The 16,110-nt window shown below is 37.2% G+C and overlaps 1 protein-coding gene across 3 annotated transcripts in view; it reads left to right on the top strand.

The window, feature by feature from the left end:
* The window catches only part of ubr1 (ubiquitin protein ligase E3 component n-recognin 1), a 72,438-nt gene that overhangs the window by 13,331 nt on the left and 42,997 nt on the right, over positions 1-16,110 (top strand). For 2 of the 3 annotated variants that reach the window (XR_010002043.1, XM_008104080.3), the window contains exons 5-15: positions 748-878; positions 2,324-2,465; positions 3,469-3,531; positions 3,782-3,905; positions 5,065-5,172; positions 7,174-7,262; positions 8,299-8,397; positions 10,680-10,837; positions 11,254-11,353; positions 12,607-12,735; positions 14,983-15,163. Coding sequence is in view for 2 of the 3 variants with exons in the window: in XM_008104080.3 (XP_008102287.2) it covers positions 748-878; positions 2,324-2,465; positions 3,469-3,531; positions 3,782-3,905; positions 5,065-5,172; positions 7,174-7,262; positions 8,299-8,397; positions 10,680-10,837; positions 11,254-11,353; positions 12,607-12,735; positions 14,983-15,163 (1,324 nt within the window). In the remaining variant the exon portion in view is untranslated. The remainder of the gene's footprint in view (positions 1-747; positions 879-2,323; positions 2,466-3,468; positions 3,532-3,781; positions 3,906-5,064; positions 5,173-7,173; positions 7,263-8,298; positions 8,398-10,679; positions 10,838-11,253; positions 11,354-12,606; positions 12,736-14,982; positions 15,164-16,110) is intronic. The other variant, XM_008104086.3, reaches the window with a different exon arrangement.

Below are 16,110 nucleotides of genomic sequence, written 5' to 3' on the forward strand. Positions count from 1 at the left end.
TATTACCTAATGATTGTGGTAGCATTGGAGACATCCAGCCAGACATACTCAACCGAAAAATTGGCAAAATCTAAAATTTTAGGATTATTCTCTCAAATTTTTTTATTAAAATCTGTTTCTCAGAATAACTACTTTAAAGCTAAATCAGTATTTCTCCAGCGGCTGGCAGCAAGCTTCTGACTCAGTAATATCTAACACACAGTGTTATATTTTGTTAACTTTTAATATTTGAAGAGTGCCCTTGGGTTCAAGGCTCCCTTTAGGCTCTGGCTTCTGTAATGAATAAATAGTTGCTCTTCTGCTGTAAGCTATAAGGGGAATCACAGCTGACTTTCCATATTATGTAGATATTGCATGCAATGGGTCTTCAACTGAAGATGAGAATGATAGTTATCAAATGAAAGTCCACCAATACGGTGCCTGGTGACAGTGGTCTCACAGATCACCCCATCTCAGTTAAAGAATGTGTTTCCAGAGTATTTCACATCTGGCATTTTGTGACAAACACTGTGATTATTATTCAAGCCATTAAATTCTGAACTGATGGTGCTGAGGAGATCGCAGTTTAAATCTCATTCATTCATGGTTATTCTAACACATATATTTTGGGACAAAGTTTATATTACAGTCTTTCTGTTCTGATAAAATTAGAAGTCATTTCTTTTTCTAGATTGATTATATTAACTGTAGCATTTTAGGTCTTATTTTAATATAGGTGCATTTAGCATTTTTAATTGCTTTCTTTAGAACTTGGAATGCCAGTTAAATGAAGAGCTCATAGCGCAAGCTAGAAAAATCTTCCCTTCAGTGATAAAATATATTGTGGATATGACTGTTTGGGAGGAAGAGAAGGAACTACCTCTAGAACTTATGACCAGGTAAGTGATGTGTTGGAAAAACTGCCTTGTACTTTGTTTGTTCTCTTTACAAATTCATAAATAAGAAAATAAGCACTGACATGTATGTAATATTCTATTAACATTAATAAAATCCATAATACTACTTTTTAAGGAAAACAACAATGAATGCTAAAATGTGGACTGACAATCTTATAGCATTTAATTGTTTATAGGCTGTATACACAGTACGATCTGGATTGTCAACAATATGCACATTGAATATTTTTTGAAATGAAAGACAAATAACTCTATCCGCTAATTCTCAAATTTGCTAAGAGGTTCTTGCATTAAGGAAATGAAAGACAGCAACCAAAGAGCATGTTAGAATAGTTAGGAAGCTATCTGCAAAACATTAATCTTATAAAATACTTCAGCTGATACAACTTCAGATTATTCTGGGTCTGCCCACAAGTCTTAAGTGACTTACACTAGTTCAGTGCCATTTCTTTGACGACTATATCATCATCTCTCAAGAAAAAAAATCAAAAAGGCTCTTGCTACCCAAAATTTCAGAGTAGGCCCTTTGCCTAAAGAACATCAGGATACAGGTAACAAGGTCCATTCTGTCATCTCCTTTCAAGATTGCTGGATTTTTTTACTGCTATTGATCAAGACCATTTTGTTTTATTTGCTTCTACAAAAGAATGCATTTTTCCAGGAAGTAAAACCTGCTAGAAGGCTATTTTCTGGGTAGTGCAGAGGAGCAGCCTTTTAGGATATGCTGCAGTTAAATAAAAATTAGCAAGTAGAGACAGTAAACCTGAATCTATTATAGTATTTTCCTTTAACCTCACTGAGGATAATTGGATAATTCCAATTATTGTGCTTCCTATCATTTTCACCCTAGACATCTGCCACTTTGCCACTTTTAGAGGCCAGGTATGACAGCCCCGGTGGCGAAATGTATTAAAGCACTGAGCTGCTGAACTTGCAGACTGAAAGGTCCCAGGTTCAAATCCCGGGAGTGGAGTGAGTGCCCACTGTTAGCTCCAGCTTCTGCCAACCTAGCAGTTCGAAAACATGCCAATGTGAGTAGATCAATAGGTACCGCTCCGACGGGAAGGTAACTGCGCTCCATGCAGTCATGCTGGCCACATGACCTTGGAGGTGTCTACGGTCTAAGCTCTTCGGCTTAGAAATGGAGATGAGCACCAACTCCCAGAGTCAGACATGACTGGACTTAACGTCAGGGGAAACCTTTACCTTTACCTTTATGACAGTCAGAACTAGCATAGCTCTGCAGGAGGTGGTTGCCAAAGGATGGTCTTGCCCAAATAGATTACTTTTCTTGAAAGCATCCCTTGGATGGAATAGGAAAGACCCATTTCTAATTTTATGTTGTTTTTGTTCTGTTACCAATATTTATGTTGAAATTCATTTTAATTTGCTCTTTGATTACCAGCAGTGTCTTGTTTTCTTCCCAGCAGGGAGAAGACAGACAAATACTATTGTGTTGTTTTCAATGATGAGCATCATTCTTACGACCATGTTATCTATAGTCTACAGCGAACTCTTGGTTGTGAACTTGGAGAGGCTCAGTTGTATACTACTGCTATAGATAAAGAGGTTAGGAATATGCACTATTTCTTCTACAAGTATCTTGTGTTTTAGTTGCTATGGAGCCAATTGGACTGTTCATTCATGTACTTTGATCTCATCGCATTCCTTTAACAATTCATTGTGTGAAACCTGATTTCTTTTGTCTGTTCTGTGTCTCTGATTGAATAGAATGATATGGTTTCCCCCTTTGCCATTTTTGACTGTCATAGCATTGTCAAATTTTCGTGGCAAACTGCATTTCCTACTTCTTGCTGAAGCCCTTCAGAGCCATCACTGATTTTTTCCTTGCCTGGAAAAAGAGGGGATGCACAGCTGTTGGATTTGCTTGCTTGCTTGCTTTCGGGCAGCCTAGGACCATAGACCCTAAAGAGAAGTGATAGATAATTTCTCTGGTCACTCTCACAACTATCTTCATTTTCATGATCCTGAAAAGCAAGCATGGTATTTAAAATCCCTAAATTATTCATGTTAAGAACAAGATTCAATTTAAACACTCGCTAAAAATAATTAAACATTAATAGAACAATGAAAAAAGAAGTAATTAGAAAGTAGCATTATCCAAGCAAACGAATGAGCAAATAAATTAGTCTTTAGCTTTTTGCAGAAACCCACCCTGCTCTGCAAGCTGGTGTCTAGTCTCAATGAAGAGCTGATTCCATGTAGTTAGTGCAGGGAAGAAAGCCCTCTTCCTCACTGTAAGTAAAGAGAACTCACTGTGCTATGAGTGTGCAGAATCAGGTCAGTGTCTAAAGATTAGGGCAGTCTATATGGAAGAAAGCATTTTCTCACATAACCTGTTTTGAGCTGTTACAGCATTCTGTAAAGCATAAATGTCCTGGACTTGAACCTGACCTAATAGCTAACTGGCTATCAGTGCAGATCTATTAATGCAAGAGTTATATGCGCATTATAGGATGTTTTACATTTCATTCCTCCCTTTGTTTATATATTACAATAAATCAAGTATTATCATCATTTAATTTAAATATATATTGCCTTTTTTATGCAGGGCCGAAAGGCAGTTAAAAAAGGGCCATACATTGTTTGCCAGGAAGCAAAGGAAGATATCAAGGTATTATGTTGTACTGTTCAAAAGTCAATATTATATTATTGTTCTGTTACTTTAATAATGTTTATTGTTGGAAATCTTGATTCATTCAGATTTTTCTTTTGATGTATTTAACTGATATATCTTGACTTTAGGTACAAGTTGTCTTGCATTTCTCTTTTGGAGGGAAAATTGTGAGGTACCGAATATAACAGTAGATTAAAAAATGTTACATGTTCTCTCATTGAAATGTTGACTGCTTTTTATCTTTTAGAAACATTCGAGCAATGTTTCCCAAGGTGCCCTGAATGTGAAAGTTCTTCATGCTGATATTATGGCTCACCAGAAATTTGCTTTACGTCTTGGATCCTGGTTAAACAAACTTTTGAGTTATTCAAGTAAGTGTATTAAATTATGATGTCCGATCGTACATATACCAAAATACTAGCTGCAGCTAAAATTCTTTTGCCACCCTGCCACCCTCATTGTGAGCTCCTGTGTGCTATTTCAACTTGAAAAACAGCATTGGTTATGCAAAATGGCCCACATGCCTGGTCCTGAGGAAGAATTTCTTGGAGAGAGGCATTTTGAATGTGACATCTGGAGACTGCATCATAAAGAAATCTTATAGTCCCAGAAACCCTCAGAGCAAGGCATTTGAGACTGAAGGAGTTACCATGGACAAAAGGTGTCTCCACTAAAGCTTTCTCACCAATCCTTGTTTCCACAACAAGTCAATTTTTCCAAAATCCAGTTATCACAGGGACTGAAAGTGAGGTGAAATCTTCTGAAGAGGGTCACAGTCAGCAAAACAAACACCACAAGGGTGTTAACCTTTGCTATACAAAGCATGTGTGTGCGTGTGTGTGTGCGTGTGTGTATATGTATATACACTCACACATACATATATATTTGGCTGGAGTTATACTTAATGTATTTGTTCTGACTTACATACAAATTCAACTTAAGAGCAAACCTAACTTACAGATCCTATCTTGTTCATAACTTGAGGACTGTATGTATTGTTTTTTCATGTCTGTAGTGAAATGCAGCTTTAAAATAAAGCCGAAAGTTGGAGAAATACTGTTTCTCTTTGTTGTGGATTGGCAAAGAAAGAAATGGTTTAAGTAGAAGTGCTTCCAATCCAAATTGGGGCTTCACCCAGTTTCCTACTGAAGGTTACTGTTGTATCCAGAATTCTTTTGCCATTGCAGGTGCTTTTCATAGGAAACAGCATGTCTGAAAGCTCTGCATGGGGGTGGGGTCTTAGAAATGAACAGCTTTTCATTTCAGTTAAGTCATAAGTTCAAACACATTTTAAGCACTTTCATTCCTAGCCTTGATATGGGATACTTTTAATATTGTTTACTCAGAATTGCTTCAGAATATTTTCACAAGGTATATGAGGCAGCTATTGTTTTGGTACTTGGATTCTTTGTGTCAGTGTATGAGTAAATATTTTTTCAGCAGAAAGATACAACTATTATAGCTGAATGTTTATTGGATAAAATGCACAAATCTAACTGGGTAATTCCCTTTATATTCTGTCCTTCTAAGGTGACTTTCGTCAGATCTTCTGTCAAATATGTCTAAAAGAGGAAACCAATTCTGAGAAACCTTGTCTTATAAGTAGACTGATGCTTTGGGATGCAAAACTTTATAAAGGTAAACAAAATCAATGTTAAACTTTTTGCTGTTTCATTTATTATATAAGATGAATTTCATGCCTATTACTTGAACAGGAAAATGTGGTGGTAGTAGCTCTTTGGGGCTTCTCTTCAACAGAGTGCTGGAAGAATGGAGAGGGTTGGCGCTTCTTTTAAGTTATCCTGGGGTAGGCTAAGTTGTCACCTTTCATCACTCTACACAGACAGGGGATGGTCCTTTCTTTAATAAATATTCTACTCTACTATATAAGAAAGGTAACATGGCAAAGGATTTTTTTAACGCCAGGCAGTAAAATGGTGATGGCAGCCATCGGCAGTTGGCTCTGCGGGGTAACAGTTCTTCTCTCCTTTCTAGCCTCAAGATATCCATGAATCATCCATGAATCATATCAAAATCCAATATTTTGGCCCCGAAATCTTGACTTTGATTTATACATGCAGTCAACTTATACATAGGTATATGTGGTACATGTAACATTTTAGACAAACCCCCCCACCAAAAACCTGAGTTCACTAGGGACAGACTGAGCTCTTGCCTTTACCACTTTACTCAGAGAGAGGGATAGTTACTTTTTGGATAAAAGTTACGGTACAATATTAATAGAGTAGCAAAAGGCAGTGATGGCAATCCAATCGGTGTTAGCCCTGGACCTTATCCCTGTGATGAGTCTTATCTTCTTGGCCACTTACAATGGGGAGAGGGCTTATTCAGGGGTAAACAAGTGCATAATCACTCCCCCCCCCCCAAATCTTACTTATTGCTGTTGCTACTGCGGTCCCTTCCTTGGCTTACACTCCTTGCCTACCTCAGGTAATGGTGACATGCTCTTCTCTAGCTGGCAGTGATGTTGTAGGGCTGTTCTGGAGCCACCATTGCTGCTACAATACATGATCGCTGCCAGCCATGATTATCTTGTCCAGCAGCTGGAGAAGAGTGAGCTGCTGGTAGAGCTGAAAAAAGGAGCCAGAAAAGGAGTGCTGGGTGTTGGTGCATCAGCAAGGGGCGAGATGGGATGTGGCTTGGGCAAAAGAGTGGAAATGATCATCCTTTTGCTTACATGCAAGTAAATCATCCCATCCATGCTATGAGTGGCCTATAAGGGAAGGCACAACATCGCAGGGATTATGTAATGGGAAGAGGCCCATGGGGGCGACGTGAGTTAGGGGATTCTGGATGTTGCAGCAGTACCAGCCAATACTTATTGTATTGTTTAATTGCTCTATGATATGTTGTTTTTATATTTTATTATATTGTTTTGCTTTGGGCATGGCCCCATGTAAGCCGCCCCGAGGCCCCGTTGGGGAGATGGTGGCGGGGTATAAATAAAGTTTTATTATTGTTGTTGTTGTTGTTGTTGTTGTCACTCCCTCTGATAATATTCATTGACTAGATTAGTCTGATATTGACTAGATGGACTTGTACAACCTGTCAGAGGTCTTCCTCTTACGGATAGAGGGTAATGACTTGAGGTAGTGGAGAGAGACTGATATGGATAGGTGGGGCTTCACAAATGAAAGCAATACAAAATTCTTGCCTTGTTGCTTATAGTGACTTCAGCAATGGATCAGCATAAAAGTAACATCAGTGTTAATGTGAGTAATTGTAAACTCACTATTTTACCCTCCCTTCCTTCCCATGTACCCTCCTTCTAATACTTCTAATTCACCAGATCAGCACAGTGAAATATTATACTTTCAACCTAGTTTGGATGATGGTATGATACCTGGAAATGCATGGGACATTACTTGTTTAATCATTTAAATGATTGATGTACTACATTTTATCCTAAGATCGGCCCAGAGGGTGCATCACACTTGTGTATGTCTAGCAGTTTTAATAGTATTTCATTTCTAGTTGTAAACACTTTATTTTGTAATGTATATCTCAACATGCAATGAAATATTTCTCAAAAGTGTATACTTACTGGCTTTTCCACTTGATGCTTTTTAAGAGCAAAGAAGGGAGTTTTGTGATGAAAATATTCTTTTTCTTATGCAGGGGCAAGGAAAATCTTACATGAATTGATATTCAGCAGTTTTTTTATGGAAATGGAATACAAAAAACTTTTTGCCATGGAATTTGTTAAGGTAACAACTTAACATTCATATTCTTGCAATATATTTTAATGTTTTCAGATAGTGATTTAAAAGGCCACTGAAATGCCCTCTGAGAGCAATACACTTAATCTCATTTAAACATTTATAAATATTACAAATTACTAGTCTTTCCTTCATGTGATCGATACAGTCAATTCCAGAGAGTACAGACAGTCCCCAGGTTACGAGCAAGGTTTGTTCTTAACTTGAATTTGTGTGCAAGTCGGAGCAGGTACAATTTTTAAGTGTAACTCCAGCCAAAAATATAGTTTTTTTAAAGTTTTGAATAGCAGAAGAAAGGGTTATCACCCCTGTGGTATTTCTTATGCTGTCTATGCCCCTGTTCGGAAGATTTCACCTCACTTTCTGTCCTTGTGACAATTTGGTTTTTTGAAAAAAATGGGTTGTTGTTGAAACGTGGATGGAAAATAAAGCATCAGTGGAGACACCTTTTTTCTTATAACACTTATAGGAGTGAATTTTCTTTCCTATGGCTAGATTTCCTCTCACTTTCTCTTCTCTCACCCCATTTGTCATTAGGAGTTGTATGTAAGTTAGATGTTTGTAATTTGGGGACTGCCTGTACAATACATATAAAATAGAAGTATATAACTTGTTATTCCTTTATGAAATAATTATTCAAAAATAATATAGAATCTCAGATAACGGTAAGAATATTCCTAAGGCTGTACACTGGGAAAGTGTATCCCTTTAGTTTATTCTTTTACCTAATGCTATGGGAAACATCTTCAGAGGGTACCATCTTTGTCAATAGTTCCAAGACTAACAGATTTTAGTAACCCGCATATATTCATTTGGCCAATACACAAATCTATTCTGAGGCTGCACATAAAAGTATATTACTTTGGAGAAAAATGACTCGGGAGACATATGATGTTGATTCATAAAAACAAGCATGATTTGACCAAAATGGATCCAAAAAGTATGTATCTCCTTTTTATAATACTAGTTTCTGATCTCATGTATACTTACCCAATCACCTTTCTCTGAATTCTTGTTTTCACAGCATTACAAAGCACTACAGAGAGAATATATTGGTGATGACCATGAAAAGCAGATTTCTGTGACTGCGCTTTCGGTTCAGATGTTCACTGTTCCAACATTGGTAGGTACAATTAAACAATCCAAGGATAGAAATAATTTCCCACTTTTTTATTGAAATAGCTTTAGGTGACTTAAACACTGTAAGAATTTTCCTAAATAAAAATTACTTCCGTCTGCATAAGGCAAAATTTATGAATTTCAAAAGTCAGATAAATGTGTGAGAAAAGTAAACCTGCTAACTAAAAGATTACTTTCTGAAGAGCAGGTTTTCTGCTATATGTGAAGGCTTTCCATATGACATTAAAGTACTGGAAAGTTAAGGTCCCTAAGGGTGTAACTACTCTGTAGAATTCATGCAGTTTGTCACCGCTTGAGCTGTCATGGCTCAATACTATTGAATCATTGGGAGTTGTCTGTTGTGTGTCATCCTGGACTCCACAAGTCTCCAGTCCCCAATGAGTAGCTAGACTAGAAAACAGGATTAGAATGAGGGAACCCTTTCTCTATTCCCATGCATGCCTTCCTAGAAGAGGCCTTTCCTGTCTCTACTCTTCCTGCTTGACCACTATCACCTCCCTCATTTGAAGATGTAGCAGTGTGATCTCTTTGAGGTATGAGATAACTTCCTCTCTATTGGTGTTTTGATTGCTCCTAGGCTTTGACCACATGGTCAGCCTCCCATTACTTCCTTCTTCTGCCTTTGTTCTTCTCCTGAGATGTAGCTACATAATGTAGCTACATAAATATTTTAGATATTTTACCCTTTTACCTTCCTTAGAAGATAGCTTAGCTAGTCAGCTCCAAGAACTTTTTCTATCTAGAATGGATTTCTTTTTACAATAGTAAATATTTTGAACCTATAATTGTAACTCTGCAATCCTTTGTCATACTAAGGAACAAAAGCTTATCCCAGCTCTCCACACATAAGTTTCTGCTGTTTGTGAAGTGTGCTTCTGGCACTCTGCTGTATTTTATGTGGAATCACCCCAAGAGAGCATTATTTTTGAGTTTTAACTGCTCAGTAGATTCTTAACATTGTCATTTTACAAGGTCTTTAGCTTTCTCACAAGGAGGATGGCAGAAGTCATATCAAAGGTGAATGCTTTCCCTAGTTATGTGTTTACATCCCAAACTTTAAAAAAAATTGCATAACTGCACTGCATTGATTCTAGATTCTACCCCCGGCCAAAGTGGAAACGTTCATTCCCGAACGTTTTTACTGGATGAAAGGGAGGGAAGGCAATCTCTACCGATATCCTTTTTTGGCATTCTCAAGCAACTCTCTACCACATCTTTGCAGGAGATGCAAAGGGACTAGGGCTTTATAAGGTCAGGGGGAATCCCAGTGGCATTTTTCTATTTGATCAGCAGTATCCCAGGAATAGGAGTCTTTCTATCTGAGATGGCAGATTCTTGACTCAACAGTATTTACAACCCCTATCTAATTTGTTCTGACCTTATGCAGTGAAAATATGAAATATGAAATAGTGGACTGAAGAGTGTTTTAAAAGTTTATACATCTGTCTGTCTGGCTTACGTTTAAAAAGCAATTGGCTAAGGTCAACTGCTGAGGAATATCTTCCAAATGCTTTCTCTGCTGAGACATATTTCTTTGTATTGAGTGGAGGAAGATGGCCTTGCATGTTTTTGATGAAAGATGTTTGTACTGAGAAAAAAACCTAAGGGTGGAAAGGAATGAGGCTGATTTTGTCTGGGAAGGTAACTTTTCTGGGATAAATGTTGACATTGCAGGAATTCCTGATTCAAAAATACATTTGTCATTTGGAAGATACTGATGTGAAACCTAGACACAAATAATTATGTCTGATAGATCTACAGGTGTTTTAATCTGCAGTAAAATGGAAAGGAATGCTTTTGTGTAGACATTTTGTTTTATATTAAAGGGCACTATGCACCCATTTTTCAGTACCTGAAATATTTAATTTGTTTTTACATTTTAAACTGTAGGTCACATTGTGTTGCCTTGACCTAAAAAGTAACTTGGAAATAATATAGTTTTTTAAAAAACCTGTTCATAAGACTCTGGTGCTGTAAAACAATTTATGCAGTAAACCTAATCATTTTGGTAATAACAATACCTATATTATGGCATTTTCTGAGATGTTCAAAACATTTAGGCCTGCTTTACAAGAAATTAACGCTTACCAATGTTACACAGGTGGTTTAGAGTGGTTTGGGGTTTTTAGCAAGCTATCTAGGCACTTTTAACACCCAAAAGTGCCCTAAACATTTACATATAAAACAGTAACTAAAATAAAGGTGAAGTATCTGTTTTTCCATGCTCTGATGTTGTTACTGTTCTAAATGCATTTTTCTTTTTAGGCCCGCCACCTCATAGAAGAGCAAAACGTAATCAAGGTCATAACAGAGACACTACTTGAAGAGTTACCAAAATGTCTGGATAGAAATGGAAAATTCAATTTTCAGGGCTACAGCCAAGAGTTATTAGGTCGAGTGTCTGCAATTATATTTGATCTCAGGTGAGTCTTCCCTTTCGTGGATACCATGTAGACATAGAACTGTAGGTTGGAAGAGATTCCAAGTCTCATCTAGGAAGACCCTATCAATGCAGGCAATACACAGTAATAGCATCCCAAATAAATGACCTCTTTTTAAACATTTCTAATGAGAGAACAACCATCTCTAAGGCCACGTTTTCCACTGATGAGATTTGACCAGAGTGAATTTTCGGTTAGTACTTATCTGGGTAACCTTTATGCAGACAGTTGTTTGAATACATATCAATTGTTCAGATTTGTCTGCTTTTCAGGATTTCAGCTGTTAGTTGTTAGTCATACTAATCAGTGGGTGTTTCCTCAACAGTGTCATAATATTTCCCTGTTCTGTATTCCTGAAGAAACATTCGGAAATTACAACACATTTTTTTTTACAACAGGTATATTTTAATCAGTAAACCTACTGTTTGGACGGACAAACTAAGAGATCAGTTTTTGGAAGGATTCCGATCTTTTCTGAATATACTTACTTACATGCAGGTACCTTATTTAATTTCTGCATACTCTTAAATAACAAAAAATTAAGTTGCAATAAAAAAAATAACTGGAAGAATTACTATGCTGGGGTATTATCAATATACCAGCAGTTCCCGAGTTACAAACATCTGACTTACAAACAATTCCTAGTTAAGAATGGGGGTGAGACAACAGGAAGGGAGCGAAATCTACCCTTCAGAAAGGAAAATTCATTCCTGGAAGAATTGTCATGGGGAAAAGGTGTCTCCTCTGAAGCTTTATCACTAATCCTTGTTTCCACAACAAGCCAAAGTCTAATTATCACAAGGACAGAAAGTGAGGCAAAATCTTCTGATGTGGAGCACAGCCAGCAAAACAAACACCACAATCCTTCCCTGTGCTATCCAAAGCTAAAGAATTTATATTTTTGGCTGGAGCTATACTTTAAAAATACCTGTTCCGACCTACATACAGATTCAAGTTAAGAATAAACCTGCAGAATCTATCTTGTTAGTAACTTGAGGATTGCCTGTAGTTATACATTTGTTTCTCTCTAAGAGTCGTATAAATATTAGTTAGTACAATAATAAATGTTGCATGAATACTACATATTGTAAATTGACTTAAATTAAAATATACCCGTATTTACTTGTAATTACTCCTTGTAATTTGGCCAAAAAAGGCGTGCATTACAGTTGCTGTCTGCTTGGAATTCTTTCTTTAAAAACAAGTATTTTTAAAAGCACTAAAGCTTCCATCAGTGGAAAAGAAAACCTTGGTATGCTTCTATGCTGTAGAATAAATCCACTTTAACTGCCTTGCTTCAATGCTATGGAATCCTGGGAGCTGTAGTTTTACGGGGTCTTGAGCCTTCTCTGCCAAAGAATGCTGATGCCTCAACAAACTACAAATCCCAGGATTGCATCGCATTGCGTCCTGTCCATTTAATTAGCGATAATGTCCCCCAAATAGGGGTGCTAGGTGCTCCTGAAGCAGCTTCCCCTTTTGCTTTGGCTCAGCACTAGGATGACAGTATTATGCAAATCTAATGTGTGCCTTAAATTTAACAAAGTAATTCAGCCCAAAAGGTATTAGATTTGAGTAAGAGTATCTCCTGATGTATAAGTACATTTAAACCAATTGTTCATATAGATTGCTTTGACCCATCTGACGCTTATTTTCAAAGTTTCTTTGGCTTATTGTTTTAACATTTCACTGAATAAGTGTCAGTTTTTGACAAATATTTGAATGCTGCTCTGCTGGTATGGTCATCACAGGGAATGGAGGAAATAAAGAGACAAATTGGTCAGCACATCGAGGTGGATCCTGATTGGGAAGCAGCCATTGCCATCCAAATGCAGCTCAAGAATATTCTCTTCATGTTTCAGGAGTGGTGTGCTTGTGATGTAAGTTGTTTTTCTTAAAAACAAAAAGGACATTTTATTACCAATTTATGGAAATGATCAAACGCTTTTGAAGGTTTCTTGTGAGCTCACCCCATTAACCCTGCCCCCCTGCTTCCAAGGGTTCATATAGTCCTGTAAGGGTTAGCTTGTTTCTTAAAGGACCGCTCCTCTTCATTCAGTAACACTCTCCTTCTTCATAGTATCACTAATATGTTTTAAAGCCATAGGAAATACAAAATAATTCCAGTTACTTTAAAAGTTACAGATTTATCTACTAATCTGACTTGTTCTTTAACCTATCTTTTAAGATTGTCTATTATATAGTAGAATTCTGTCTTCATGATTCTACCAGATAATCCTTAAAATGGCTTCTTGCTCAATTTAGTGATGCATTTCATAATTATTTCTGTTGAAGTACTATGGTTAAGAAGCAAATTTCATTTTTAAGAATAAAGTGTCAAAAAGTCATCTAAAAAACAAATTGGTATAGGTATATCGTCAGTCCTTCATACCCATACCCACAGATTGAATTATCCACAGCTTGAAAATATCCTCCCTCCCCCAAGAGTCCAAAAAGCAAACCATCATTGTATGTAATCAGAATTGAGCATCCACAGATTTTGGCTTTCAGTGGAGTCCGGGAACCATACTCCAGATGATACCAAGGGCTCACTGAATGGTCATATGTTGAACCTAATGGTGATCAAAAATTTGCACCTCGAGGTTTTTGAGACTTTGTAACAGTAGAAATTATAAAGAAGTTCTCACTAAGATTCAAGAGATTCTGCTGTTCTCCTTAGGGTTCACTATACCGCTTCTTCTTCTCCTTTATCGTTGTCTTCCTTTGCTTCTCCTGCTCTTTTTCTTCACTTCTTGTTCGTGATCTGATTGACAAAGGCAAGGTTCAGCAGATGTGGGGACTGGTTAAGTACCTCTACAATGGGCCTAAGAGTGAGCCCTGCAACTTCTGTGTCCATTAGAGGTGCCTGTCCTTTGCTAAGCAAAAAGCAGCCTGTTGGTTGGCTGACACCTAAAGGCTGGAAAAAAGAGTACAGGGCCTTGAGAAGATATGTTTTCCAGAAAAAGGAGATGGCAATTCCCTGTTGCTCACAATGACTCAACAGGCTTTAATCGTGTGACTTTTGAGGACCTGAAATTCTTAACTAAGGGCCCTTCCACACAACCATATAACCCAGAATATCAACAATATTTGCTTTGAACTGGGTTATCTGAGTCCACACTGCTAGGTAACCCAGTTCAAAACAGATAATGTGGGATTTTATACAGCCTATGTGGAAGGGCCTACTAAGAATTCTGTTCAGCAATACATACAGGTTTATTTGTATTTTGTCTATTAAGGATTAAGTCCCAGATTGTGGAAGCTTGTTCCATAGAAGGCTAGGTTGCTTCCATCTGCTCACCTTCAGGCATGCAAAGACTTTTTATTTACCCTGGATTTTTTTGTATTAATTGAGGCTCTTAATGGGGAATACTGTACAATTATCCTCTCTGTTACATTTTAAATGTTTTCATGCTGTTTAGTGGTATTCAAATTAGGATAGTTGATCATTTTGAACAGTTTTAGCTATTACGATTTGTTCCAGTTGTATTATATTTTAGTTTGTGTGTTGCCTTGCAACTCATATCAGGATAAAGTGAAATTGTATAGGGTAGTTTATCTTGGTTTAGCAGTTAAATGCTCACCTCTCTTGCCTCTAATCAGTTGTGAATGCATAGCACCTATTTAAGAATATAAATTAACTCACTTTGTAATAATAAAAGTAAGCCTTGCATCCTGGATTGAGCAGACCATCATCATGTGTGTGTTACTTTATGTATTTATTCAAGGATGTCTGTGTTATCTTTCAGTTATGGTTTGTTCAAAATGCCATTTTAAGGTATTGACAGTTAATTGTCCATTTTGTATTTCAATTTTTCCATATCTTTCTCTCACTCAAGCTTGGATTTATACATTTTCCAACTGAGAAAGACAGTTCATAAATCAGCTGAAGTGGGTGTAATTCACAAATGCTTGGGCCAAATTTATTATTTACAAAAAAATTACCCCGCCTTTCTCACCCGCAGGGACTCAAATAAAACCTGTTAGCCTTTAAAGGTTCATTTACTTCCTTGCTGTTGGGTTTTTTTAAATGCCCCAACAGCTGATTATGACTACCTTGGAGGGAGGGAAAGGCATTGCTTTCACAATTGTAAAACAGCAATTACAAACAATGTTGTCCATTCTAGGAAGAGCTGTTGGTGACAGCTTATAAGGAATGCTACGCAGCCGTAATGAGATGTAGTTCAAATAACTATTCATGGGATAAAACAGTGATTCATTTATGTGGCCATACTCTGGAAAGCAAGCGCTTCAAGGTGTCTGCAGATCCTGTTAGTATACATCTACCATTATCCAGAATGCTTGCTGGTGAGTGTTTGCTTGGATGCTTGCAATTTCTCAGAATATTGTTTTCTTTTAAAATTTGTCAGCTTCTGCTTACATTTTGTGAAAAATAATACTTACAGTTGCTGGATCTGGACATTCTAATATCTGTTGTTGAACCCATTCTCCATGAATTTGCATAATACTCCTTGAAAGCCATCTTAGCAAATAGCAATCAGCACATCATATGGCAGTTAATTCTTCAGGTTAATCTCATTTTTTGCAAATAATAATTTTGGGATGTCATTCTTCCGCACTCCTAATTATCTTCCAAAAATGGATGCAACGTTGGTCCTGCTTGTGCAGTAATAATGAATACCTTTCACTTTTGTAAATGTGCCTGTGGAGAGGAGTCTCAAAGAAGAAAATGCCACTACATATATATTAGACCTTTGGCCTTCCTGACTTATCATTAATATTTGGCTAAATGGGTAGAAGAGGTGGCCAATACTTCACCAAAACAAAGAAGAATGTCTAAAGGAAAGAGCTATAAGACTATTGTTGAAAAAAATTCCTGTTGGATCCTACCTGATCGGACAACTACAAGTCAGTTTCCAAGATTCAGTTTTTAGACAGGCACTGAAGCATGTAGCAGCCACCTAGCCATTTCATCCATGTAAGCCGCCCCGAGTCCCCGTTGGGGAGATGGTGGCGGGGTATAAATAAAGTATTATTATTATTATTATTATTATTATTATTATTATTATTATTATTAAGTGCCTGTAATGGATTGAATAAGGGCAAACCAATTGAAGCTTAGTACAGACAAGACTGTGCTCCTGGTTAGGTGAATGGCAGCTCAGGGAATAGGAACTCAGCCTACGCTGAATGCAGTTATACTTCTCTGAAGATGCAGATCTGCAGCCTGTACATACATCTGTATTTGACTAAGACCAAAAGCTCAGTGGTGATCAGGAATGCATTTGCAGAGT

This window comes from Anolis carolinensis, chromosome 1 (assembly GCF_035594765.1).
Source record: "Anolis carolinensis isolate JA03-04 chromosome 1, rAnoCar3.1.pri, whole genome shotgun sequence".
Lineage (NCBI taxonomy): Eukaryota > Metazoa > Chordata > Lepidosauria > Squamata > Dactyloidae > Anolis > Anolis carolinensis.